Source organism: Schistocerca gregaria, chromosome 8, assembly GCF_023897955.1.
Source record: "Schistocerca gregaria isolate iqSchGreg1 chromosome 8, iqSchGreg1.2, whole genome shotgun sequence".
Lineage (NCBI taxonomy): Eukaryota > Metazoa > Arthropoda > Insecta > Orthoptera > Acrididae > Schistocerca > Schistocerca gregaria.
In genome coordinates this window covers 64,816,711-64,843,334 of record NC_064927.1, presented here as the reverse complement: position 1 = coordinate 64,843,334, position 26,624 = coordinate 64,816,711, and the positions used below count along the sequence as shown (strand labels likewise).

At 42.2% G+C, this 26,624-nt stretch overlaps 1 protein-coding gene across 1 annotated transcript in view; it reads right to left on the bottom strand.

The window, feature by feature from the left end:
- The window catches only part of LOC126284542 (uncharacterized), a 495,687-nt gene that overhangs the window by 418,386 nt on the left and 50,677 nt on the right, over nt 1-26,624 (bottom strand). The window contains exons 3-4 of the mRNA XM_049983544.1: nt 23,294-23,599; nt 22,899-23,187 (exon numbers count right to left, since the gene is read on the bottom strand). Coding sequence (XP_049839501.1) covers nt 22,899-23,187; nt 23,294-23,599 — 595 coding nt within the window. The remainder of the gene's footprint in view (nt 1-22,898; nt 23,188-23,293; nt 23,600-26,624) is intronic.

Genomic DNA, 26,624 nt, shown 5'->3' with positions numbered 1-26,624 from the left:
AGTGATAAAAATTTGTACAAATCAGCCTTCCAAAAAAATCAGAAGAAATATTGATATACAAAGTCAAAGAATAGTCTTAGCCAGGAAGCAAGACTATGCAAGATGAAAGATGCGAAGTAGACGGCAGAAGCAGATCTACATCTTACATGACTGTAATTAACAATTAAGTGCCTGGCAGAAGCTTCATCTAACCACCTTCAAGGTATTTTTCTACCGTTCCACTCTTGAACAGCGCGCGCGAGAAACGACCTTTCGTGAGTGTTCTGGTTTCTCTTATTTTATTATGATGATCGTTTCTCCCTGTGTAGGTGGGTACCAACAAAATGTTTCCACACTGTAAGGAGAAAGTTGGTGACTGTAATCCCACGAGAAGATCCAGCCGCAACGAAAAACGCTTTTGTGTTAATGACTGCCACCCCAATTGGCATCTCATATCCATGGCATTCTCTCTCCTATTTCACAATACAAAATGGGCTGCTCTTCCTTCACCATTTTCGATGTTCTCCGACAGTCCTATCTGCTGCGGGTGACACACAGCATGGCAATATTCCAAAAGAGGACGGACTAGCGTAATTTAAGCACTCTATTGCGTTTTTTTAACTATTCTGCCAATAAATCGCAGTATTTGGTTTGCTTCCCCGTAATACTGTCTATGTTATCGCTCCAATTTAAGTTATTCGTATGACGGGACACTGTATGCAGAAATTTTTCAACAGTTTGCTAACATGAAATATCGATGCAGGTCCAAGGAATTTTTTTATGCAGCAAAGTATTGTATATGAACATTTCACCTAAATACCACTGGGTGCCTTTAAATTTCATTTGTGTCAGTTATACATGGAATCAGACACAACTGAGACAATCCAGAGCCTGTTTTATGCAATGCTGGCTGTCAATTAAAACTACCTTTTCGGTTGTCATTACGAACAAAGTCCTTTTGAAAGCCAGTGTTTATGTTCTAAATGAATAGAGCGCCCTGAAATTGTTCTGGAACACTTTTCGTTTCAGGTATATTTATTGACAGTGGAACGGAAACATTTCCAACAGCGACACATTCCCCTTTGTGTGTGAGAACCCTGTCGATAAATAACACCTGAAGTGAATGTTGCACATCATTACCGCGAATGCACTCAGTCGACTGCGAACATAAAATTACACTTTTTTTCTTTTGGAAGGACATCATCTTCCCGCCGTTAATTATAATGTCTTTTTTGTTCGGATTGCGATGGACATCTCTGCACTCAAGCAGTTTTGCAACATATAACCACAACTATTTAATGTCTCAATGGTAAATGTGACATTGTAGACAATACATGTCTTTCAAGATATTCACTCCGACTGTCGATTGCAAGGAGCACAAATTAATAAATTTAAACATTTTCACCGTAGCGAGAAACGAAACATGTATTGTTGTCGATACCGGAGGTCGCATGGAACAACCCATAAACCGGAGGGGAACATCCCTCCTTGTTAAAATGAATATGATATACATTACAACTTTTTCGTACTCTTAAAGGGATGTATATATGTAAAATAGTGTCAGGCACGAACTCGATGTCTTCTGAGATCTGTTGAATTCTTAACCAAAAAGAAAAATGGGAAACTAGAAAATAGGTGCGTTCTAGGTGTGACAGGCTGCGATGTCCTTCCATTATTGAAGCAAGAAAGGAACGTTCGACTCGTATTGAGGGGATTCAATAATCCAGTACGTATTGTCCACGCAGAGAAAAGCGAGTCAGGTCATTATGAATTGGGACCCATTAAATACAAGACAATAGTATTTGTCTTCTACCGGCACGTTCTCGCATTGTGGATTTGGTCTGAAGATTTGTCTTTGGTATGTCTGTGTCTGATGCAAAATGGATATGCATTTTAATCACTCCTAGTGACCTTAGAAGCATTATCACAGGTGTTTTGACAAGGAGTACATTCATCCATCGATTTCCTTCAACAATTTGCAGCGCCACGCAGCCGACATCGCTGTTTCGAGAGTAAAATATTTTGTTCCCCCGTTAGATAACGCATCAAAACTCGTACGCGCCGTAGCACTGGTCGACGTCGATAGTCGTAGAAGTCGGATGGATGGACGGTGGTTGGATGGATGGATGGATGGATGGATGGACGGAGAGGGTTGTATGGGCGCACGACGGCAAGGTCTTCAGCGCCCGCTCAGTAACAGATTGAGACGGGCGTCAAGAAAAGACTCCGAACAGTAAGATAAAACAGAACGTAAAACACAGGTAACAAGCTTGGAAAAATATGTGCCTACCCACACCGAAGCGTGAGACGAAGCGTGCCTCCAGCAGTAAAACATGGACAACACAGGAAGAAAGTGGTAGAGGGAGCTAAAACAATATAGCCGTGTCTGTTACAGTAGGGGCGGTAACGACGGCGTACCCCACCACACCGTCAAGGAAGGAGTTGCTGGGAATACGGACCTGGCATTCATAAAGCGACATTACCGATATTTGCCTGGGAACAACCACGGCGAAAATTCTAGGTTTCTAACCGGGAACAATACGGAAACCCGTGAGATGCAACGAACAAAACAATTATTATTTGCAGACAAGGCAAGCTGTATTCCTTCGTTTCTCACATCGCTGAAAAGCACACAGTCTACAAAGGAAACTCATTAGAAGCTACTAACTACTTATGCCAATTGCCTCGCTGCTGGACTGCCGAAGGATCTTACGGTGTTACAAACGAACCTACGAACTTGCTGTTCGTCACAGAAAAAGAAAAGTCGCCTAACTAAAAAAAAAGAAAAAAAAAGAGGAGAAACATTTCATTTCTTTCGCTTCCATCCTTTCGCGGTAAGCGTTCAAATGTGATGACCACAGGTGTCGCCTAGAGAGTTGCTATCAAATCCGGCTAAAGAGTAAACTTGTACAGAGGTGTGTAAACTCTTGGTGGCACTGCTACGCATAGAAGCGTAGCATTATAGAAAGTGTCTGGCAAAGCGAAGGGAACAGAACGCATGGCACTGTCTGCAGGCTGGTGTCACCGTAAACAACACTAATAAGCCCAGCGAGCTGTCGGCGATAGGAGTTGGTGAGGCTCGAGTCTGGGTAGGGACGTCTAACGTCGCATTGACTGCTCTAGGCCTCGTAATAAACGGGCTAAAGGTTAGCTCCACTGTCACTATGCCAGCTGGAGATTGGTTGAAGCGGATGTAGGTTTTTGAGTGCTAAAATGTTTCCAAGCCCATATAAAACCATGTTTCGATCCAGGGTCCCAAGAACTTACGCCATTCACGCGTACTCTCATAGTTATCCCTATCTGTGTAAATCTTCGTGTAACAAACAAACGTAGAGCTAAAGCACTTGGCGATATATAGGCATATGATATAACTGAACTATCATGAGCTTGGTAAGTCATGGGTACATTATACTAATACACATCATTTTCAGGAGAATGGATCGCCTAGTAAAAGTCAACCTTGGACAATATCAGTTTGTATTCCGGAGAAACTGATAAATACACGAAGTAATTACACCTCTACGGCACATTATAGTAAAAGGAAGGTTGAAGAAAAGCAAACCAAGATGAACGGACTGGAGGTATGAATTAAAAAACGCCTTCAGTCACAACTTTTCGCGTCTTATTAAGTACACGATATATTTCGGACCCTGTGGGACCATCATCAGGTGTAATTTGTCTTAAAACATGTATTATTTCTTCTCTTGAATAAGGTGAAATGCATATTCCTGTCACGAAATGGTTTAATGTTAGGTTAAAAATTTCGTAAACCAAACGCGGAAAATATATGCGAAATAGTGGAAAAGATGAACAGTGTAAACTTACCACATAATCCAAGAAAAGTGTCTTAAACATTTTAGCACCAGCAAACATTCTTTTCTCTGTCGTTTTTGTACATGTCACTTCATTCATGTCACGAAAACGACGGAGAAAAGAATGTTTGTTTGCTGGTGCTAAAAAGTTAAAAACTCTTTTCTTGGATTATGTGATAAGTTAACACTACATTTTTTCCACTATTTTGCGCATATTTTCCGCGTTTGACTTACGAAATTAATGACCTACCATCAAACCATTTTGTGACAGGAATATGCATTTCACCTCATTCAAAGAGAAGAAATAATGCATGTTTTAAGACAAATTACACCTGATGATGGACCCACAGGGTCCGAAATGAATCGTATATTTAATTAATAAAACACAATAAGTTGTGACTGAAGGCGTTTTTTAATTCATACCTCCAGTGTATTGAATACAGTCACGTTGGAAGCTCCGAAATATGGATAAAATTAAGATATATGGAATGTTTTTATTTATTTAAAAGGAACTTCTGGCAGTATTGTCTGGGATACACTCTTTGAAATTTTGAATTGACCCGGGGTAAAACACAGGGACAGAAAATTATCTGCGACATGTACGCTACCTTTTACGCTGTCACAAGGGAGGCAAGATTCGAGAAGAGAGTCAGGGGGGCCTTAAAACTTACCCGTCGTTTCAATCATTCTGTGCCTACAGTAAGACGAAAACTAAGGTGAATTTTTGACAAAGAATTGAAGATAACGAAGAAGGAATTAAGTTCTGCTGACGACATTGAAACTCTGCAAGAAAAACGGAGGTCTTTGAGGAGCAGTTGAACAGAACGGATGGAGTCTTGGAAGCAGATTATAAGATGCACAACAACAAAACTCAAACGAGGGAAGTGGAATACTGTAGAATTACGTCGTATGCACTGAGGGAATGACACTGCGAAGTGTAGGAGTAGTAGGTAGAGATTTTTTTTTTCAGGAAAATAACTGACGATGGCGAAAGTAAACGGGTCATAAAATGAAGATAACAACAACAACAACGTTTCTGAGAAATATATTTGTTTAAAACATAATTGAAGTATAACTGTTATAGCGTGTCTTCTGGAAACTGGTGTGTGAAGTTAAGGCTTATTGGGGATTCAAATATGGACGACGAAGAGTTCAGACAAAAGAAGCGTAAAAGTTATTTAAATGTCATGTTATAGAAAAATGTGAAGAAGAGTTACTGCATAGAAGTCGTGAGAAAATATCTTTATGACACACCTTGACCAAGAGACGAGATAGCACCAGGAGATATTTTGAGGCATGAAGCAGTTGTTAATTAGTGAATGAGGAAATTATAGAGGAACATCAATGTTTACTACAGTAAGCAGGCACAAGTGGAGATGTATCTTTCAATAGCTATGCCACAATTAGGAGACATGCACAGGATAGACAAACGTGGAAAACTGCAACTGACCTGTCTTCGGACTGAAGGCCACCACAAAAACAACAACAACAACAACAACAATATACGTCTGTGATATGAACTACAAGGACAAATACAGACATGCATTCACCCTCATGCAGAAGACGCACTGAAACTATCGGTATAATATACTTTGCCATTAGTGAGAATGATTCACAAGTCGAATCTAAAAATGGTTGCTTTTGGGGAAGGTAAACCACATCATCTCAACGTACAACGTTCTCATTTTATTCATACCTTCATTTATTAGTCCATTCACTTTCTTAGTACAACATTTCTAATTCTTTTCTAGCTCATTTTATTACGTTTTAAGCATTTATTTTGTTTTTGTCACTGTTACAGGTGGACCGTTTCTTATTACAAAACACAACTTGAAACGAGTAATATTATAGCTAGTTCGCTAACTTGCTGACAGTTAAGTTGTGTCATATACGTTTATCACAAGTATGATCACTTCTTAGACTTCAGGTGAAGCATATACCACTGTTATTCTAATGTTATATCAAGTCTCGATGTTTATAACGTTACACCTTATTTTCTATCCTACTATTAATAGAACTTTTTAAATAACTACTAAACCCTTTTTCAGTGTCTAACCTAGTACAGAACGCACACGACATATTTTTTGCAAATTTATCGAAATATTACGTGTCTGTTATCGTACTAGACGCATATCACAGTATTATATAAAAATCGCGGAATTTATGAAGACACGAACAAATCGAAAAATACGCGGACCAATGAGACTACGCAACGCAGAATTGCAACATGCAAGGACAACCAGTGCGAACTTTCAAATTAGCTGCGACAGAGACTTGATTTAACGGCGACAGGGATTTGACTTCACGGATTCACATACTCTTAGCGTAACATGACGGAACGACAAGAATGAAATAAGTTCCATCTGTCGCCCATTCAGAATCAGGACGTGTCAACGGAATGTCGAAGACAAGCATATATGTTTAAAGAGCCACAAATTGTTTTATTAAAATCGTTGGGTGCATTTAAACGTTTTGTTCCCTATCTTAAGGTCTTTCTGTCTACATTTCCTTTACATCATATGAATGATTTTGTTTTAGAATTACGGCACCGGACTCTTAGAACTTTTTGGCGCAGTGCAACATTACTGTATTTTTCAACTACCCGTTATTCAAAGCAGAATCATCTGTATGTTTATCTGTAAATTATCCGGCAAATGTGTCTGACGCCTTGCTTACAGATCTTAGTCTGAATGAATAACTAGCTTGACTGCATGGGAATGCTACATACTGATTTCTTTATTGGTCGTCTTTTATTCAGTCCCTACTTTCTTATGTTCTTTTAAACTTTCAATACATAAGTTATTTTCAAGACCTGAGCTCATAAAACACATTTTCAAGGTTCATAATGTTCAGTACAGGGTAAAACGAGAAACAGATGACATTATTACGAGTCAAACCAGATAATAGCCTAGCATAGCAGTGTCGCGGTGTTTTTGCGCTAAATGCAGTTACACTCGTTTAGTAGTTTCCAATTTGTGCATTCACTTCGTAGTTCTTCTGATGCTCGTATTCTTTTTCTGTGAGGTTTAACATATGAATAGGTCACTTTCTAGAGGACTGATCAGTAGCTTGTGACTAGAATAGGGACATTGTTTGTCTTCGTTAACGGAAGAAGACCGATGTTTAGGGATAAAGCAATTTTGAGAAAATACAGGAATTTAAATGAGTCCTTCGTGACCGAGACTTAAGTCCTACACAAGTTTAATGCGAACCCGCTTCTTTCTGACAGCGTAAACTGGCTCGATGTGACCTCTGGGGTGAAGGAAGATTATTGATTTAACGCCCGGTCGATACGGAAGAGGTCCAAATGAAGTGAAAGGCTAGGTTGGACCAAAAATTATTGCACACATGCATGCCCATCGCAGCAATAGCGTCAGGTAAAGGTGTGAAGTCCTCCATATGCGGAGAAAAAAGATGGTTAAATTTCAGTTAGACGATAAATCACACAAATTTAACGGTTCTCGGTTCAACTAATACACTACATGAATCAGCCTTCTGGAGCATTGCTACGCGGTATGGGATCGGTACCAGATAAGAGTACTTTGACAAAGTTCAAAGAGCGGAAATAGGGGAAAGAGTGTCACGGATGTGATACGCGAGACGGGGTGACAATCATTAAAACAAAGGCGTTTTCCTATATATATACATATATATGATCACTTTTGAACATTATTAAGGTAAATACATTGTTTGTTCTCTATCAAAATTTTTCGTTTGCTAACTATGCCTATCAGTAGTTATCCCTTCAGTAGTTAGAATCCTTTATTTAGCTGGCAGTATTGACGCTCGCTGTATTGCAGTAGATGGAGTAACGAAGATTTTTGTGAGGTGATTCATGAAAGGTATAGGTTATTGTTAGTGAGGGCCATTCCTTTGTAGGGATTATTAAAAGTCAGATTGCGTTGCGCTAAAAATATCGTGTGTCAGTTTAGTGTTGATCAGAATAAGTAAAGAGAGAAATGTCTAGGCGCGTTCAGTTTTGCTCAGCTGTTTGAAAATCAAATAACCTAAGAGGTTTTCCAGCACTGTAATTTTTAATTTTTTCTAAGGGGATTCAACCTCTAAGCACGGACAACGCAGTGACCGACGGCCTACGCAGCGGCGTTTGTGTAGAGTTGTCAGTGCTGACAAGCGACACTGCGTGAAACAACGGCAGAAGGCAATGTGGGGATATACGACGAACACATCCAGTGCGGCCATATTTGGCGTTAATGGGCTATGGCAGCAGGCAACCGACGCGAGTTCTTTGGCTAAAAGCACGACATCGCCCACAGCGCATCGCCCGCAACGCCTCTCCTGGGACAGTGACCATATCGGTTGGATCCTAGACGCTGCCCTGGTCAGATGAGTGTTCATTTCAGTTGATAGCTGCTGACGGAAGGGTTCGAGTGTGGCGCAGAACCCAAGGAGCCATGGGACCAAGTTGTCAACGAGGCACTCTGCAAGCTGGTGGTAGCTCCATAGAGCTCCGGGGTGGGTCGTCTGGGCCAGCTGGAAATGGTTGTGTTCGGCTGCTTGGAGACAATTCATTTACTTCATAATCTGAAACAACGATGGAATTCTTATGGATGACAATGCGCCACGTCATCGGTCCATAGATGCTCGCGATCGGTTTGAAGACAACTCTGGACAATTCTAACGAATGATTCGACCACACATATCGCTCGAATTGATCCTGTCGAGCATTTATGAGATGTAATCGAGAGGTTAATTCGGTCACAAAATCCTGCACCGGCAACACTTTCGAAATTTTGCAGGCAGCATGGTTCAATATTTCTTCAGCGGATTTCCAACGACATGTTGAGTCTCTTCCGCGTCGATTTTTCGCTCTACGCCGTGGAAAAGGAGGTCCGACACGATATAACGGCTTTTTTCACCTAAGTGTATGAGGGAGGTGCCACTCTCGTGAATAACAAACCATTGCCAGAGCTCTGAGTTCGTACAGAAGCGTCTCGGAATCCCGGTGGGGTATCTTGTGCAGTTCAAACGCTGCTCGGGCTGCCTGAACGGCACGAGCTAACAGCTGCTGCAGTGTGGAGTGCGCGGTTCTGCGCAGGCGTCGCGGCGAATGTAAACACACGGGTATTACCCGAGCAGGGTAATCGACTGTACCTCTTCCGTGGCACAGCGGCAAGTTGGAGTTCACTGCGGTCGGCCGATGCGGGCAGCGCCGTCGCGGGCGGCTTTAAAGGTCAGAAGTGGCGCTGGCGAGGCGGACACAGGGACAGGTGTGAAGTTGGAGCTCCGTGGCCGGCCCTGGGCACGGCGAGCACGCCGCTGCACGGCTTTCTCTCGGCGCGTGCGTTTGCCGCCCACGCGCAGGCGAGCTGCGACTAGGCAGTGAGACAAGGCCCAAAGACTTGGACAAAATGTAATGAACGCTCGCTCTAAGTGTGGCTAAATGCAACAATACGACCGCAAAGAAGACAGAAGCCGATGGCATCTGTTGAAACCTCGCGCTAATGGGGGAGGGGGGGATATTACATTGCTGTTAAACCATCGTAAATTTTACTACTGCAATCTTTTATTCAATGGAAGTGATAATTTATAACTTATACAATTCCCCTTTGGTGGATGGAATGGGACGGCGACTGGTCCAAGACTTGAGGAGAATAGGTACGAATAGCCGTAACTTTATTTAAAAAATTATTTAGCACTAGTTCCGGAGGATCATTGTCGTTAGAAGTGTGAATGGCCGCGTCTACCGAGAAAAAGTCCACGAAAATCAGTTGTATACAATAATCACTACAGCAATACAAACGACTTAGATGACACCTAGTTTCGTGTATAGTGGCCTGAAGATTGTGCCAATGCGACAGAATCTGATAGCTAAATAGAGTTATTAAATGAAATTACCGGTTCTAGGCACTTCAGTCTGGAAGCGCGCGACCGCTAAGATCGCAGGTTTGAATCCTGCCTGGGGCATGGATGTGTGTGATGTCCTTAGTTAAGTATTTCTAAATTCTAGGGGACTGATGACCTCAGAAGTTAAGTCCCATAGTGCTCAGACCCATTTGAACCATTGGAACCAAAATGCTCCAAGGACAAAGTGAGCGGATATTTCTCCTGTAAGGTTGTCGTAGATTCTGTTGCAACTGATCGAGTGAAGTTCTTCAAGCAAATCACCGAGTGTGTTAGTGTCAAAATCAGACTCAGTATCATCCATATGAGCTAATTTGAGTTTAAAAATTCTAAGATTAGAACTAAAGACGGCCAGTGTGATATAAACTACTCCAAAAAAGCTGCGACTGCTAGATACTCCACAATATGACAAATTCTAGTCGATAAAAGAAATGCACCTGCCATTAAAAACAGGCACGGTATTACTAAACATTCATAATATTTACAAGAGCAACAGTGTCGGCAAACCGCTGGAGCCAGGTGATAAATAATTAAATCGTTATTAATAACGTGTGTCATGGAGGTACTCCGAAGTACGTGTTCCCAAATTGTCCAGATTGGCGGGAACAGCGAAGAGATACCAAGTGGAATCGTTAAGAGGGTTTAGTAATTTATTGTGAAGCCTCACTTCACACCAAAGCAAACGCAAGCGAACGTGCAAAAAGATACGCGGGAGTGAGCAAACGCTGTTCTGTCCTGTTCGGTTCACATTCGCTTTTACCGAACCGTAAAATCAAGATGCGTTCCCTCCGTTTCAATGCTTGCAGTACAGAAAAATTTCGTCTGGTGTCTTGTCTACTTCAGATTTTTTCTCCGCTCGGCAATGGAGTCTGTGTTGTCCTTACGTTCGTATCGTCGTAACTCACAAGAAAATCGTCTCCAGTACACTGTCCTATCGTCTCTCCATTATTGAGATGGCTGAAACCCAATAAATTCAAATTAAAAGAAAAAATACTTCTGTTGTTCAGAAGAGTTGCGGGAACGGTAGAATGGTGTGATGAGATTTATTGTTGCTGTGTAGAGATGTAATGTTGCCTTATAGGTGTCTATGGGATCCAAGAGATGCACGACACATATGCCGAAGGAAAAGGAATATGGCTGGCAGAATTGCTGAAACACTCTAAGGTAAACTTTCTTTTGAAGCATAAGTTGACATATAACTTATTTTTGAGAAGGAAATAAATTTATGTCTTTTATTTTTGTGTTGGGAGAAAATTTAAAATAGAGCATTTCGGTGTAGACACCCTGTACAGTGTTGTATCCGGGGTGGTAATTACTAGCGCTAAAAAAGAAGAACGCAGCGTTAATTCGCTGTGGTCGTTCACAGATACAAACAAATGGTAGTGTAATATGGGGATTCGTCTGCGAACGCGCATTCGCTTCCGTTCGCTCCGGTGTATAGGGGCTTTTTAAGATCATTGGAGAACATATTGAGTAGACCTACGTCAAATGTTGAGGGTACTACTCGAGAAATATAGTGAAATGCAGAACGTGAATGGAATGCTTCCATTTGCTGAAAGGGTTATCAGAAAATGCATTACTTAAAAAGGACATTGTACACAAGACGCTAATGTGCGCAGTTCTAGAGCTTTATTCCAGTATTTGGATTCTCTATCCTGTAGGCATAAAACAGACATCGAACGAATTCACTGACGTGCTGATAGGATCGTAACAGGTCTGTGTAGCCATACGGAAGTGGAAAAGAAATGTTCGGGGAACTTAATTGAGAATTCTTAGAATAAAGACGATATAGTTCTCGCGGAACTACCTTGTATAAATTTAGGGATCGTGCGATCATCCTTCCGCAGCCAACGTATACCTCGTGAAGGGGCGATGGGAATGAGATGAGAGAGATCAGGGTGTGTACAGTGGGATACAGAGAGCCGTTATCCCTCCCTAGATCTGCTAATCGAAAAGGACGGGAACGGCTGATACTGCTGCGAGATCTCCTATGACACGACGTATGCACTACCTACAGAGCATATATGACGGTGTAGAGGTGATGTACCCTTGCAGATCTCCCTTGGAATTTTTTAAGTCGGGTGAATACAGTGGATGAAACAGTTTGCCTACACAGCATATATAGAGGTGAACAGGTGATGTACCCTTGCAGACTTTTTTTTGGAATTTTTTTAACTCGGGTGGATACAGTGGTTGGAACATTTACTGATGACGTCCTCACTGTATCGTCTGTTAACTCCAGATCAAAGCCGGAGCAGAGAGTGTATGACGCATTCGTGCAATCATAGGAGTGGTGCGCGAGTAACAAATTTATATATACATGAAGTCCTCATTGTAGCGTCTGTTATATTAATATATATATATATATATATATATATATATATATATATATATATATATATATTAATTTGTTACTCGCGCACCACTCCTATGATTGCACAAATGCGTCATACACTCTCTGCTCCGGCTTTGATCTGGAGCACAGAAACTACAGCTGCACAGAAACTACATACCCGCCGTTTGAGTGTAAGCTCTGCTCTGTTAACGTCCATGACAGTTCAATGAAAATAAATATTCTGTGCAATGAGACAAGGGGACGACAGTTCACATACATTATTTAAGTTCGTCTTACGTAAGTTTGGTAGGGAATGTACTGAAATTAATGCACAAAGAATTCAACTGCAGGGGTAAACATTACTAGAATTGCCGGCTCATATAGCATAGCATTAAGAAGTAGTTGTAAAGCATAATTAATCAGAATGATGAAAAATTATTACAAAACCACTGAGAAAACACGATTATGTGTGAACCAAGGAAAGACAGAATATCTGGTCATAAGTAAAACACTTCGAAGTGATTTATCTTTGACTTTCTTCAATACAGTTGGTCGCTTGAAGTACTTAGGTAATCTTTTTGGTAAATAAATGTAAATGTCGTGTGACTAGGGTCTCCCGCCGGGTAGACCGTTCACCGGGTGCGAGTCTTTCGATTTGACGCCACTTCGGCGATTTGTTCGTCGAAGAGGATGAAATGATGATGATTAGGACAACACAACATCCAGTCCCTGAGTAGAGAAAATTTCCAACCCAACCGGGAATCGAACCCGGGCCCTTAGGATTGCCATTCTGTCGCGCTGACCACCACTCAGTTACCGCGGGCAGACAGTCTTTTTAGTGAAGGCAACCGAACGGATATGCAAATAGATACCGTCTAGCAGTAGATAACAACGCACTTTTAGTTGCATAAGCATCGCACGGGAAAGATCATTTAGTACTAAATTCAAAATTTGCTCGTTTCAGTTACCTGTTATACGGATAACATTACGCAGATGTGAAGCATTAATGTTTAGAAGGAAATATGAAGGAAAACTCTTAACATTCGAAAGGAAAACTGACGAAAGCAATACGGAATGGAGGATAAGAAAACAAGTAAGAATTAAGACAGCTGTACAAACACTGAAACATCGTCGAAATTCTAATGAAGAGAAGGCAGACCTGGGCTGGTCAGATAGCAAGAATGGCGGAGAATAGACTGCCTAGAGAAGAATGCTGCGGGACAATAGTTGGAACGAGTGGAGGAAGAGGAAGACCCTTGAATTAGGAGGCGAGCTAACATGCGGGAGAACAGAACTAGGATGAATATCAACACTAAACTGACAAAAAAGATATAAAGAAGTGGAAGAGAATCGAACGACAGGCATATGGTCGATAAGACCCTTGCCACATGAAACGCGAAGCGTGTGTGTCGCGTCGTCATCGTTCAGTACAGCTGGAATTACTGTTACACGAGTCTACTGGGGCAAGTATCTCCGAAACTTTCAGCACCACACCGACTGCAGAGCTGTCTGCGACTCTTGGACTGCGCCCACACGATAAAACCGTGAGATATGTGGAAGCGTCGAGACCGCTTGAGCAGCGCCTGTGAAATTACGGGTTTCAGAGTAACGGCTAAAGGCATCCTAAAGCTAAGGGTAGCGTGAGTGGGACGAACATTCAAGAGTTCGTTTCATATTCCCTGATATCAGGTGAAGACAACGTCTGAAACACCTTAACCCGACTCAGGGCACACTGCATTCGCAATGTCTGTTTTGTTTTTCAGGATAAATTTCAGTCATCAGTTGCAAATAAATTTTATTATGCTTTACTGGCTTCGACAAATTAGTCATCTTCCGATGCCTACAACATTAGGGACATTATAAATCCCCATTTATATATTTATAATTATTTTTAATATCCATAATTATTAATATCCATAATTATATATATTAAAATTGGTCGAAACCGGTGAAGCGTGATAAAATTAATTTGCAGCTGATAACTGAAATTCATCCTGAAAAAATAGAGCTACAGTTGCTGAAAACTACTGCCATGAATAAAATAATAAATGTTTAGTTTAAAATTGAGAAACGGCTCTCGGAAATGTATTCACTTATGGCATATGTTAGCGAACAGGTCACTTCACAAGGTTTTGTACCCATAACCTTCTAAGAGTCCCACAACTATAGCCGTAATGGACACAACTGCATGCAGAGTTTCAAGAATGGAGCTTCGCTACTTTCTTGTCTGACATCTCTCCAGCCATAAATGTTGGTTTGTATGTAAATATTGTCAGTACGTTTTTGCTTTTTTTGTACAGCAGCGAGCAGAATGGAATTTTGATAACCTGCACGGACTTGACGGTGACTAGAGCTGTGCCGAGACACGAAACAGCCGGATACCGACTATATTATATAGCGTACTACTACGCTGTCGCTAAAACTCTGTTTGGGATGCACGACAAGTGGCACAACATACGAAGTCTTTCCGAGATAGTGATGAAGCCTTAAAAGAGACCGACATGACACCTTGAAAGAATGTTGCATATAAAAAAAGAGACCGTTTCACATATGCGACTCAGTTTCTTATCATTAGTCAGTGTGTTTATACGAATTAAATTTAGTTCTGTTTTATTACACCCTCAGTTTTTCGTCAGACTTTTTCTTGCCACAAACAACTTTATGCTTCCAATTTGTAAAATAATGGGTTGTAATAAATGGACACTCGGGTGTTAAACTATCTGCATTAGAGACTTGGTGAAATAGCAATAAATAATTGTGGCGGCCTGGCCAGTAATTCGCTACGCCTGTTGCAGAATCTGTACTAGTAGTTTACTTAGTAGCATATCCAGTATATGGACTAATACTTTACTGAGTAGGCAGCAACTATCATTTCGCAGTATGACAACTGCCAGCCACTACTGCTATCATTTTTGCGTGACGTGTTTCAAAGACCAACGTCAATTTGTGTAATCTATGGGATACCGATGCCAGTACAGTCTGTCACAAATCTGATATATGTAGTCGCTTCCTGTCAACAACTTAGTATCTAGGTGGTTGTTCGATTATCAATAACTGGGGCAGTGATAGTGCCACAGGTAGTTTAATTCCGAATTCTGTCATAATCTTACAGTTCTGTGGACGCGATTTTTCCGTGTACGACTCTGTTAACGTGGTATTGCCCGGCTATAGGGAACAAAAAAGAAATGAAATTATAGTGTGTTTTTTTCTTACGGGAGGGAGAAACGTTGTCAGCTTAATGCACTGCAGGTCGACATGTCAACGGATATGGCTCCGAAAAGGTGCGCGTCAACTGTGATATAACACAACCCGATTCAGCTGCCAACAGTGTTTCCAGCATAAAATCAACTATGCGGAAAACAGTGTGGCATTTGTACACGTCTGTAACACAGCTTCTCAATGGTTGCACTACAAAATAACAGCCTTCCTATCTCTTACGCAGTAGAATAAGAAAAATTGTTAGCTAGCGTTAACTGAATCACAGTTAACTGTAGCAGATCTCGAGACAAGGGGTTAACAAAGGAGGTACAGTGCCCAAATCTGAGACGAAAGTACAGATACAAATTCCAAACGTCTCGAGGCTGCGTAAACGTTCGTTATTAATAGCAAAAATTCTAAGATTGAAATCATCTACACGAACATATGTTCTGCTGCAGACACTCAGTCTGAAAACATTTGAATTATTACCTCTATACTAATATATTCCTTTATTTTGGAAATGATGTATTAGGAACAAAGACAACAAGAAATACACTTATTCGCTACAGTCTGCAAGATGTACCCAGCGTCCCGGACAATCAGACAAAAGGTGAATCCTAAAAATTTTTTGTAAAGAGAACCTCTATTGCTGAAAGATATTAGAGAGCAACCGACGGTCGAGGAAAAACTGGCGTCGTTGACGATTTCATTGATTTATAATACGGGACTAAAAGTAAGAATTTTCCTCTGAATATACAAATACAGAAATTATAATATTAATTCAGTCGAAAGTAGAATTTTTAGCCTTTTGACTTCACACAACGTAAGCAGACACAATCAATAGGACTTAGGTTTTCGAGTAGAAAAAATGGACATAATGGACATTTTTGTATTGACACGATATTGCGGAGCTAATCCATGGCATGATGTGGAGAAAGGAGGTAGTTACCAGACATGGAGTACGTATTGATAGTACACTCATTTGGTAGGTTTCGGTCGTGTAAAAGCGCACTCAGTAGCCCAAAGCAGCTTAGCAATGCTCTCTTCTGAAATAGCTTCCTTTCTTTCCGATCGCCTCTGAAACTGATCGATAAAGAATTAACTGTGGCAGTTTTACAAAAAATGTAGCTCAGAACGGCATATAGTTGGATTTGTGAGACCCTGACTCCAAAAACTTTTTGTTTTCGGAAGTATTCCCACAAGGAAAAAAACAAAACGCATGGAGAATACTGTATGAAGAGACAATGATTTTATCCCAGTAAACGTGGATCTGAAATGAACATGCGAAGTATAAAACGAAGATGCAGTGAAAGGAGTAGGCGAGGGAAGTTGTCTACAAGATACCCTTGCTAGTAAAACCGGGTGGTAAGTAGGACATGTTCTAAGGCATGCAGAGTTGCTTAACCTAGCTGTGAATTGTAGAGTAAAAGAGAATAAATTTGTAGAAAGAGCAGAGCGAAATACCTGAGGAAACGGTTGACAGCTGTTGCTGTCTGCGCGGTGCGATCTTGTCGCGACCTTCTGTTACCTCCGAGGAATATTACGTCTCATTGTTTCCTACTTTTGTTACCTGGCGAGCTTGTAATTAATGCTTAACATGTCTGTTCCTAGTCAGAATAATATTTCGGTCGAAATGATACCGAAAATGGCATTTAACTATAGCTCACCAAGCAAAAATATCAATTGTGGAGTCCACGCGCGCACTGTAAATGCATAAATAAATTGAGTCACGCCATAATATCCCCATTGCCTGTTCGAACGAGAAACTGGTGAAAATATTCCTGTACAAAGTTCAACCGGGCACAGTTGAAATGAATCTACTTACCCCATCCCTTAAAGGTAACGAGCCACTTCCTAGATGTATAGCACATCTGCAGTAACGTAATCTGTATAAATAGGCAATCGGAAAAAATCTTCATTATAAAAAAAAACCGAACAAGTGTTAGTTGGATTCGTGCTTTGAGTGTTTCGTAAAAACTTAATTATGTTTACCGATAGTTCGTTTATAACTTTTGATATGTAAGTTCGGCGAGTATCAAACTATGTTAGATAAAGGACCGTATCTTTTGACTGCATCGACTTAGAAGCTTTAATCTTTTATGTCACAAAGGGACCGTAAACCTTATTTTGACATAAATTTCAACTTGGGTCCCCTACCTGCTCCTGAGGAAAAAGTGTCTTAACAGACGGAGAGACGGGCGGACAACAAACCGAGTCTATAAAAGTTCCGTTTTCACCGATTAGAGTGATGTAGCGCCCACTCTGAGAATGGTATCCGTGACAAGGAAGGGGCGCCATTATTTGTATATTCGGTACGGCATTATTACATGCCTACTGTTTAGCTCCTTGTGCTACTGCTGAATGGTTAATCAAGTATTGTCAGAATATATGAAATTGTGACTGGCAGTTGTTTGTCAACTGCACAGAGGTCGTTAAACGGAACATTGACGGTAATGCGACACATGACCACAAAACAATTCCTCATAAATGTCTTGAAATGTTCCAATAAGGCTACTTGAATTGAAATGGTGAACCACATTGCAAACAATTGTGACACTCGTCGACTGAATTCAAAAGGTTATTGCATCCTCAAACGGTCTTCAGTATTTGAAGTTTCTTGAATATTACGTTTTTTTATTCAAAATATGAACATCATTTTTGAGTATAAATTATTTATTATTGTAATTATTTGTGTGAGTACCAGTTATATACTGACGTATATTAAAGATGCTTGTACATTTGTAAACCCAAGTGGAAAAGTCATGACAATGGCATGTCTCGATCATCGTTTAAAAATTGCTGGACTCACGCGAATGTAATGATTCAGTCATAGAATATCCGCTTCCCTTCATAATAGTGTAATTAGCTGTTACTGTTTAGGGAACTTTCACTTTTGAGTAACTAACGGAGAAAATAACATTTTGCACCTAAAGCATAGAAACGGAAGTAGAGCGATAAATTACTGTTTTTTTTTTTAAAGAAATCCTTGTAAACAAAAAGCAGTGTAGATCACAAAAAGTGTTACATACCACATGAGAAAGCAATGAGCACATATGAAATTCGTGTCAGATTGCTGCCTAGAAGCACATAAGTATTAATATAGAACCATGTTTTCCTATCACAAAAGTTTGCTTTTCGCGAATGAGCGGAGTTAAACAAGACTTGACGATTCTTAACGATGTTAATACGTGAACCGCTACACACTTTCGATTCTCTTTTTCAAAGGGAGTAGACTCTATGATGTGGCAGAGTGTTGCGATTTTCACCTAAACTGGACAGGAAAATCACTATTCTGTTAGGCTATGGCGCACAAAGGTAGCATGCGGTGTTGCGACGTATGAAGCTGTTAATACAAACTTCAAATGCTCTTTTTCTAACCAGAGTGCAGTGTGTTATTTGGTTGTGCTGCTTGATTAAAATGGAAAAACATAATTTACTTTCCAATGTTTGTCCGTATCGAGTAGGCTTACAGTCATGCCCTAGTAGATGAATTGTGTTAAAATTGCTTTGGTGTTAGACAGCGGTTTTCAGGATGATCTATGAATGAAAGCTGTCAAACTCACCAACAGTTGAATTTCTTGTGAACATGTTTAGTCGTTTTTTGCTTGCAAGTGAAGGGAACCTTTCATGTCTCTTCCGAGCAACTGCCTGTTTGTTGTCTGTTTAAACGCGTGCTTAAGTCTTGGCAAGTTTTGGTCTAAGAAGTTATTTAAACTATTTACAGTGCACTCGCATGCTAACAGGGAAGAAGAACGTGCATTAAATAAAATAATTCTGATTTAGATACATTATTTGCGTGGACAATAAACTGCGTAATGCTTCTGCTCACTAGAAACTCCTTCAGGAGCTTCATACTTGTGTATTTCAGAACGGAAATCCTAAAGGAAGAAGACTGTCGGTGCTTTGGTTCGATGGGACTTTAACCGGACAGTTTTTTTTTTTAAATAATGCGCATTTGTCTCATTACTACAGAGACATATGCTGCAGTACATTTTATTTTTCTATAACATTTAACACTCTCTCTGGACGGGCAGCTAACCAAGCCTACCTAGTATCTTTAACATTTTTTAGATAGCCTACAAAATCTGGATGTATAGCACAACATTAAAAAAATGTATTTCTAAAAGCCAGATCATATTAATGAAATATAATTTTAACTCAAAAACGCCCATTACATCGAACATAGCATACTGTAACAGATCCTACATTGCTGTTACCAAATGCTTTAAACCGAATATTATTGTCACAACATGCCCAGAAGTCCATAATGTCACTGAATGTTGTAAATATAAATGATCTGTTAGAAACTTCGTTTTACCACCGAAACTTCTGCTTATGAGTACATAGTTAAAAAGTTTCGTACTGTTCAGTGGCTTTCCAGGTTTGGTTGGAGTAAATACGGTGGATGGTACATCTCTCATGTAACACCTTTTTTGCACTTCATCGATGAAAATTCCGAATAAAAGAAAAGCGCTCATGTAAAATGAAAGCATGAGATCGTCTTTAGTTGAGTGCACAGTGTTGTTAGGAATGCTTACCTAAGATTTCTCACTGAAATGATCAGCGTGCCACAAACTGACAGTGAAAATAGAATGTAAGATAAATATTCAAGGAGAAAGCAATTCAAATAGAGGCAGTCCTCATGCAGTATAATAGCTCTACAGAACTCTGAGAAAATTGGTCAGTTAATTATTCTTTCCATGAATAAGGACAATTATAACACACTTAGTTTTTTGTTTATAGACATTTTAAAATTTCAAAACTTTGTAAGGGGATCAGAAATGTATTTATATTCTTTAAGAAATGCTTTCAGTAACGGAACATTATATCTCCGAAAAATACACAGCCGTAGTAAGTAATAGAGGCCACTTATCGTACGAAATAAATGAAACATTAAAGAATGATCGAACTTGGGAAACTTGGAACTGATCGTTGGACATATTTCTTAGTGGATCTGGGGGTAATAGCTACTCAATAACTGAAGAACTGACAGTTTGACTTTCATGGTTTGACGTCTGCATCTATTTTAATGTTGTAGTAACGCTATGAACTTTTTTTCGCGTCTGACATATAAGTTTGTGTACACCCTAGATACCCATATCTTATCTTTATTAAATTATGTGGGTGTTCCATCCATTCTCACTCAATATTTTCATAGTTGCCACTTGATAAACTACACTGTCGTACGTCTACATCTGAGAACCGATTGTAAGGCCGCTTCATGCACAAACGTTTACCGATGGTGTGTTCAGAAGTGTCTAGGTTGAAATACTGTCGACATGTTCCTGGAGTACGCCGATACTACTTGTTTTCTCAAACGGAAAAAAGTAAATAAAATGGTTCTCCTAACGGTTTGGAAACTAACCGGAAAGTTACAGACAGAGAATACCTACTAGCTGCAAGAGTCCACGCTGTTCTAAGAAGCATTAGGTTCTTAAATAACATACGTTCTTCATCAAATATATTAAAAAAGTTTTGGCTTGACTCATTATAGGAGTAAAAATAAACGTCTTTTCCCAATAAGAACTAGTTACGCAGAAAGACGACATATATTCCTCGGTAAAAATACAAGAAAGTATGTATAAATTACGGCAAAGGTAAATTTAAGCATTTTCTTAGTCTAGCTACAGCACGAAATCAAGGTGTCTCGTTAGGTCTTCTTAAATTATTACTAGATTTTTAACTCCAACGTATTAACGTTTAGCGTAAACAAAACTTGGCAACCAACTTGCTGAGGTTTCATTTATATAACTTCTTATTTGTCGGTATTATTAACGCAAAAAAAGAAATGTCTGTTTGAATCTTTTCTGAGTGCAATGTTTCGCTATATTATCGATTGTCTATACTTGCCTAGGGTAGCTAAATGCATACTATAAATGTCAGAGCCCATTTAAGCAACTTTCGCAATTTACGTATCGGCACTGTATTCATCCGATTATTTCTATATACGATTAAGTGCCTGTAAATAATTGTATTCCCTACTTCTGTAGTTTAGTCACACGCGACACACAGACCTATATGCATTTCTAGTAGTGAAACGAAAAGTTTACCACGTGCCTCCAATCTTCCACGAAAGCCAAAAGGATCGTAGGCCTTCGTAGAACTTCATCAGCTGCTCGTTTACAACATATCGAGTGAACAAATGACGGCCTAACATGTTGAAAGGATACAAGGAAACAATTTAATAATTTGTAAGCGAGCTGGGAAGTTCCTAGATAAATATCTAGCGTATTTTTTGGGGAGCATTAGCGTACAGAGCAGTGAAAAAATATATGTATTTTTTTCTGCGCCGTTCTAACGTTCACAAATTTACCCGAAGATAAATTCTACTCAATACGTCGTCAATGAAAAAACTTAGAAACTTCACTCGCATTTATAACACACGTACAAACAACGCGCCATATATAAACCAACATTTACGGAAATCGCTTAAAACTTCTTTCCTGACAAGCTGTTGTGAAATTGGTGGGCGTCACAGGGGGCGAATAATTCACTTGCGAATGTATATTTAATAGCTAGAATTTTACCTGGATATCGCACATATGCGAGTCAAAGTCACTTGCTAACGATTATCGGACGCGCGCGCACACACACACACACACACACACACACACAGAGAGAGAGAGAGAGAGAGAGAGAGAGACACACACACACACACACACACACACACACACACACACACACACACACATTTACAACTAGCATTCCCCTAAGTACATAACAGACATCAGTGCATCGGCGTTTCCAGATATTACGGTAAAAAAATTTACAAAATCGTCCCAAACTTCACGTTGTTAATAGTAGAATGTTAGACCTAAACTGAGGAAGCGGAGTTGTGCTTCGTCACTTTCGCACCTATTGATATTAACGTCTGCATGACCGTCTTCTTTTCATAAATACTAAGGCACAGTCATTCCCAGTGTGGAGAAATGTCTGGCTCCCACAATCAACATGATCTGTTAAGCGTTATCGTCGCTGCAACAATCATACGCAACGCGTAAGGTCACGAAATTTGTTACGAAATTGCTACGAGCAATTTTGATCGGCGCATTCTTAAGACAACAGTGAAGTTAGAAATGCAATCGAGAGATTAGGAGACCGAAGGCATGCGCGACCAGCTGATTTCCTAAAGACTTCTCAGAATGCTAGTCATGGCAATAATGATCAAAATGTATATACGGAAGTATAAATTCTCACCTAACGCGACACGTCACACGGAACTATTGTAATGAACATTTTAATGTACTTTCAGGATAGGAGAAGGTAGCAAATTCAGTAACCTGGTGTCTGAAATCGTTGAAACATAACACACATGTGTGTTTAGTAAGGTGTTAACAGAATTTATCAACCAAAGCAGTTGTGGAGGCCCAAGTATTGGTCCTTGTGGGTCACACTTGTGTCGTAATATCTTGTATAAGCTTACAGCACCTATGTTTGGGACAGCACATTGGAACGGGTTAGGGAATGGATGCGAAACCACTGTTCAGAGGGCACGTTTGTTTTTGACGATGCTGACAGTATTTATGTACCGTAGTGGGGAAAATAGTGGAGGGCCAATTATTAGTCCCTGCGGGGACACGCATGCCCCTGCCGTACGCAACAGTACGGGAGAAATAGCGGCAGGGGCCACGTGTTTACCTACACTGGGACGTGTCAGGGCATGCATGCGGAGCCACGTGTGTGACGTGGGGGGTGGGGCTGACGTTACGCACCTATGTTGTGGGCGGCGGTGAGGGCGCAGCAGCCGGCGGCCGGGGCCGCATGTGCCGGACCGGGGCCCGGCGCGTGGGGCGGCGTGTGGTGCTGGTGGTGGTGGTGCGCGTGGCCGTGGGCGTGGTGCGGGTGGTGGTGCGCGTGGTGCAGGCCCAGGAAGGCGGCGGCGGGGGCGGCGGCGGCTGCGGCGGCGGCGGCGGCGGCGGCGGTGGTCGCCACGACGCCAGCGGCGGCTGTGGGGGCGGGAGCGTGCCGGCGCCTCGAGGCGGCCGAGGGGCCCGGCCCGGCCTGCGCCAGCGGCAGCGGCGGCGTCGGCGTCGGCGTCGGCGTCGTCTTGGCTGCTGCGCGGCGAGCGGCTAGCAGCTGCAGCGCGCCCGCATCGGGCTGCACGCGCTTCGCCCGGCACGAGGTTCACATTCACCGCGCGCACGTGTCCGCACTGTTCACACTCGTCCCTCTCCTTGCGGTCCTGTCCCTCGCCGCTCGATCCGGAGTCGTCGGCTGCGGAAGCGGAGCTGTGTCCGTCACGACAGCGGCGCTGTCGCGTCCACGGGGCGTTCGCTCGTGGCGGGGGCGGCAGACACGCGGTCGCGCTCGGCGATCCCCGGCTGCTGCTGCTGTGGCTGCTATTGGTGGGGCTGGCGCGGTGCGTCGTGCGCGGTGCGTGTGTCGCTCGCCACGGCCTGCGCCTCGGAACTGCCTGCCGACCCGCAGACCCACGACTCACGCATTGTTGCCTCCCACCACTGCGGGGCGGGGGGACCGCAGCGGGAGGGGGGCAGAGTCACGTGACGCGCGCGCGGTTGGCGCTGCCGGCGGTCCGGGCCGCCCGCGGAGGGAGCGCTCCGCGCACGCGCCGCCCACGGTCGCCATGGCAACGGCACTGCTCGCGCGCCCATTGGTCGCAGTGGGCGGAGCTGCCGGTCGATACCGGCGGCCGCGGGTTCCCCTCTCCGGGCGGACACGAGTAGTGGGACAGTGGCCCGACGCGGTCGACACGCGGCCACTCTGCCGGCAGGAGTCCGCCGCGGGACGCCGCAGCTGCAGCTGCCAGCCCGGTGATCGCTCTGGGTCCGGCCGCCGCCTCCTCTCGGCCGCCGCCGCCGTCGTCGCCGCCGCCGCCGCCAACGCCCCACACGCCTACCCCCGGCGCCGCGACGCGTGGGCTTCTTTTTCCCTCCCTGCCTAGCCGTCCTTTTTTTCTTCTCCTCCTCGTCCGTCTTCTTTTGCCCCCGCCCGCCAGGCTGGGGGGCGGGCTCTGCGCCCCGCTGCCCCCACCTCCACCCCTCGCGACCGGCTCTCGCGCGTCAATATTTATAACTTGACGCCGGCGACGCCGCCGAGTCGCGCGCTGCACAAGTTTCCATTTACGTGACCGCCGTCCGGCTGCTCGGCGATTCCTTTTTTTGTTCGCCTCCTTTCCCTCGCTGTTTCATCTACATGCAAAACACGAGGTGTGTCTCAAAATATGTAAGGATTACTTTTTGGAAATAATTTTATTTATTCGCCTACATCGTCGGTACCTCCTTAAAAATAGTTCCCACCAGATGTTATACACTTATCACAGCGTTTTTTCCAATGCCGGAAACACTTCTGCAACTCGTAAGGTAGCTACTTTTACAGCTCCCCCGAGTATCACTGCACGGATCTAGTTTTACAAACGAGCCTAGCAAGGAATAGGTTCGGCGAATTGTGAGGATAAGTAAAACTGCATGTCTGGACCAAACACTGGCTTGTTTTGCCCTGTGTTTAGCGCCGCGGGCAAGTACGAGTAGCTGGTAGGCTGAGCCATTCGCTAGCTATCGTTGCAAACTGTCGTACTGTTCGGGCGGAGTGCACCAATCTCAGTCAGAAAGCGCGATAAGCGATGCCCTGTGATCGCGGCGCAAATTAACCGCGTTTAAAATATGTCTGCCATGCACCATCGTTATTCACCAGTCAGCAAATCGTCATCAAATTTAAATGCGAAAATTTTAGTTTAGACGCTACCGTGACTGTTATTGACATTAAGTGAAACAACAAGTTTACTGTTACCAGTCACTGTTTAGTTATCTCCACAACGCGTTTCAAAGGTTTAAACCTCCATCATCAGGTGGATTTAGATTTATAAGTATGCCATTTGTGTGTGTGTGTCTGTGTGTGTTGTGTTACGATGTGTAGACAGCGCCCCAAGTTCCTCAAAAAGATCGTAAAACACACACACACACACACACACACACACACACACACACACACACACACTCACTCCCACACACACACACACACACACACACACACGAATGTCATATCAACAAATGTAAATCGAACTAAACGTGTCGTTTAGATAAATAAAATGGATCTGAGCACTATAGGACTGAACATGTGAGGTCATCAGTCCCCTAGAACTACTTAAACCTAACTAACCTAAGGATATCACACACAGCCATGCCCGAGGCAGGATTCGAACCTGCGACCGTAACAGTCGCGCGGTTCCAAGCTGAAGCGCCTAGAACCGTTCGGCCACAGCGGCCGGCGGAGATAAACAGTGACTCGTAACAGTAAAATGTTGTTACATTTAAAATCGTGATCAGCCAAGCGTGCATCTCATCCCGGTTAACTCGTCGTGCTGTAGTAGGAGATCCCTGGAGACGCAAAGATGTTAGTAGACATGTGAATCTGCACACGGCCGCCTACATAGCTAAGTACGTAAGGTTTGTAGACAACCGCTGGTGAATTACGTTACCGTCACAAGTTCAACATGCAGAAGTGTGTTTACACTTCGCTACTAGTCCGTCCGTTTACGTTTAGCGAAATGGAAAACACAAGAAGAACAACAAATTTTACGAAGTACGAGATGGATATAGACCTTTTCGATTTGGTCAGTGTGAAAGCATCAGTACCTGAAAATGAAAGAACTAACGGATGCAATACAAAAGAAGGAATGCACGGAATATCGTTACGATCTTTTTTTTTTTCGTTCAATTCGAATCCTGCGTCATTTAAATATAAAATTAATTAGACTTATGCTAATTACTGCATCTAATGGTAATTTTTATGAAAATGCAGGTCTTCTTATTTGTAACTATAGACTTCTCACAAAAATGCAGTTTGGGTCGCAAACAAAAATTCTTAATTAGCGACCTTATATAAAAGATTATTGATCAAGATTCTGTAAGTTAAAAAACCACAAAGTAATTTCTTGTCTTTTTGTACGTTACGCTCCATACAACATGCAGCATGTACCTTTGTTTAAAAATTTGAATCCACCCAGAATCGAATTCGGACCCCTCTAGCAAGGCGCAAGCACTGCACCACAGAGCCACACTGCTTGTCGAAAAATTAATCCACGTTATTTTAGAATGTTAAATGTGGTCGGTAAACTTAGAAGTGGATTTTACGAGAATTTTGAAACCTTTGTCGAACCGGTTTGGGAGAGGTATTTCACTTACGACGTTCACGTACGATAAATACAAAAAATTACAAAAGTACCATTGTTCTGTGGCCCCCTTGTTAGAGAAAAACAGGCAGTGTGGTGACATATGGAGGCGAGACTTAATTCTACTCCTGGTAGATTTGATTCATAAATTAATATCTTGAGTCTGTCTCGGTACATCGAAACGCGCCGCTTTCTTTATATCGTACGCTTAGAAACCAAGTCATCTCGGGAAAACCAGGTCTGAGCCGTCGTTTAACGTTGGTAGAGGTCGATGCAACACAATTTTGCTTTGAACAGGCATAATTGTGGA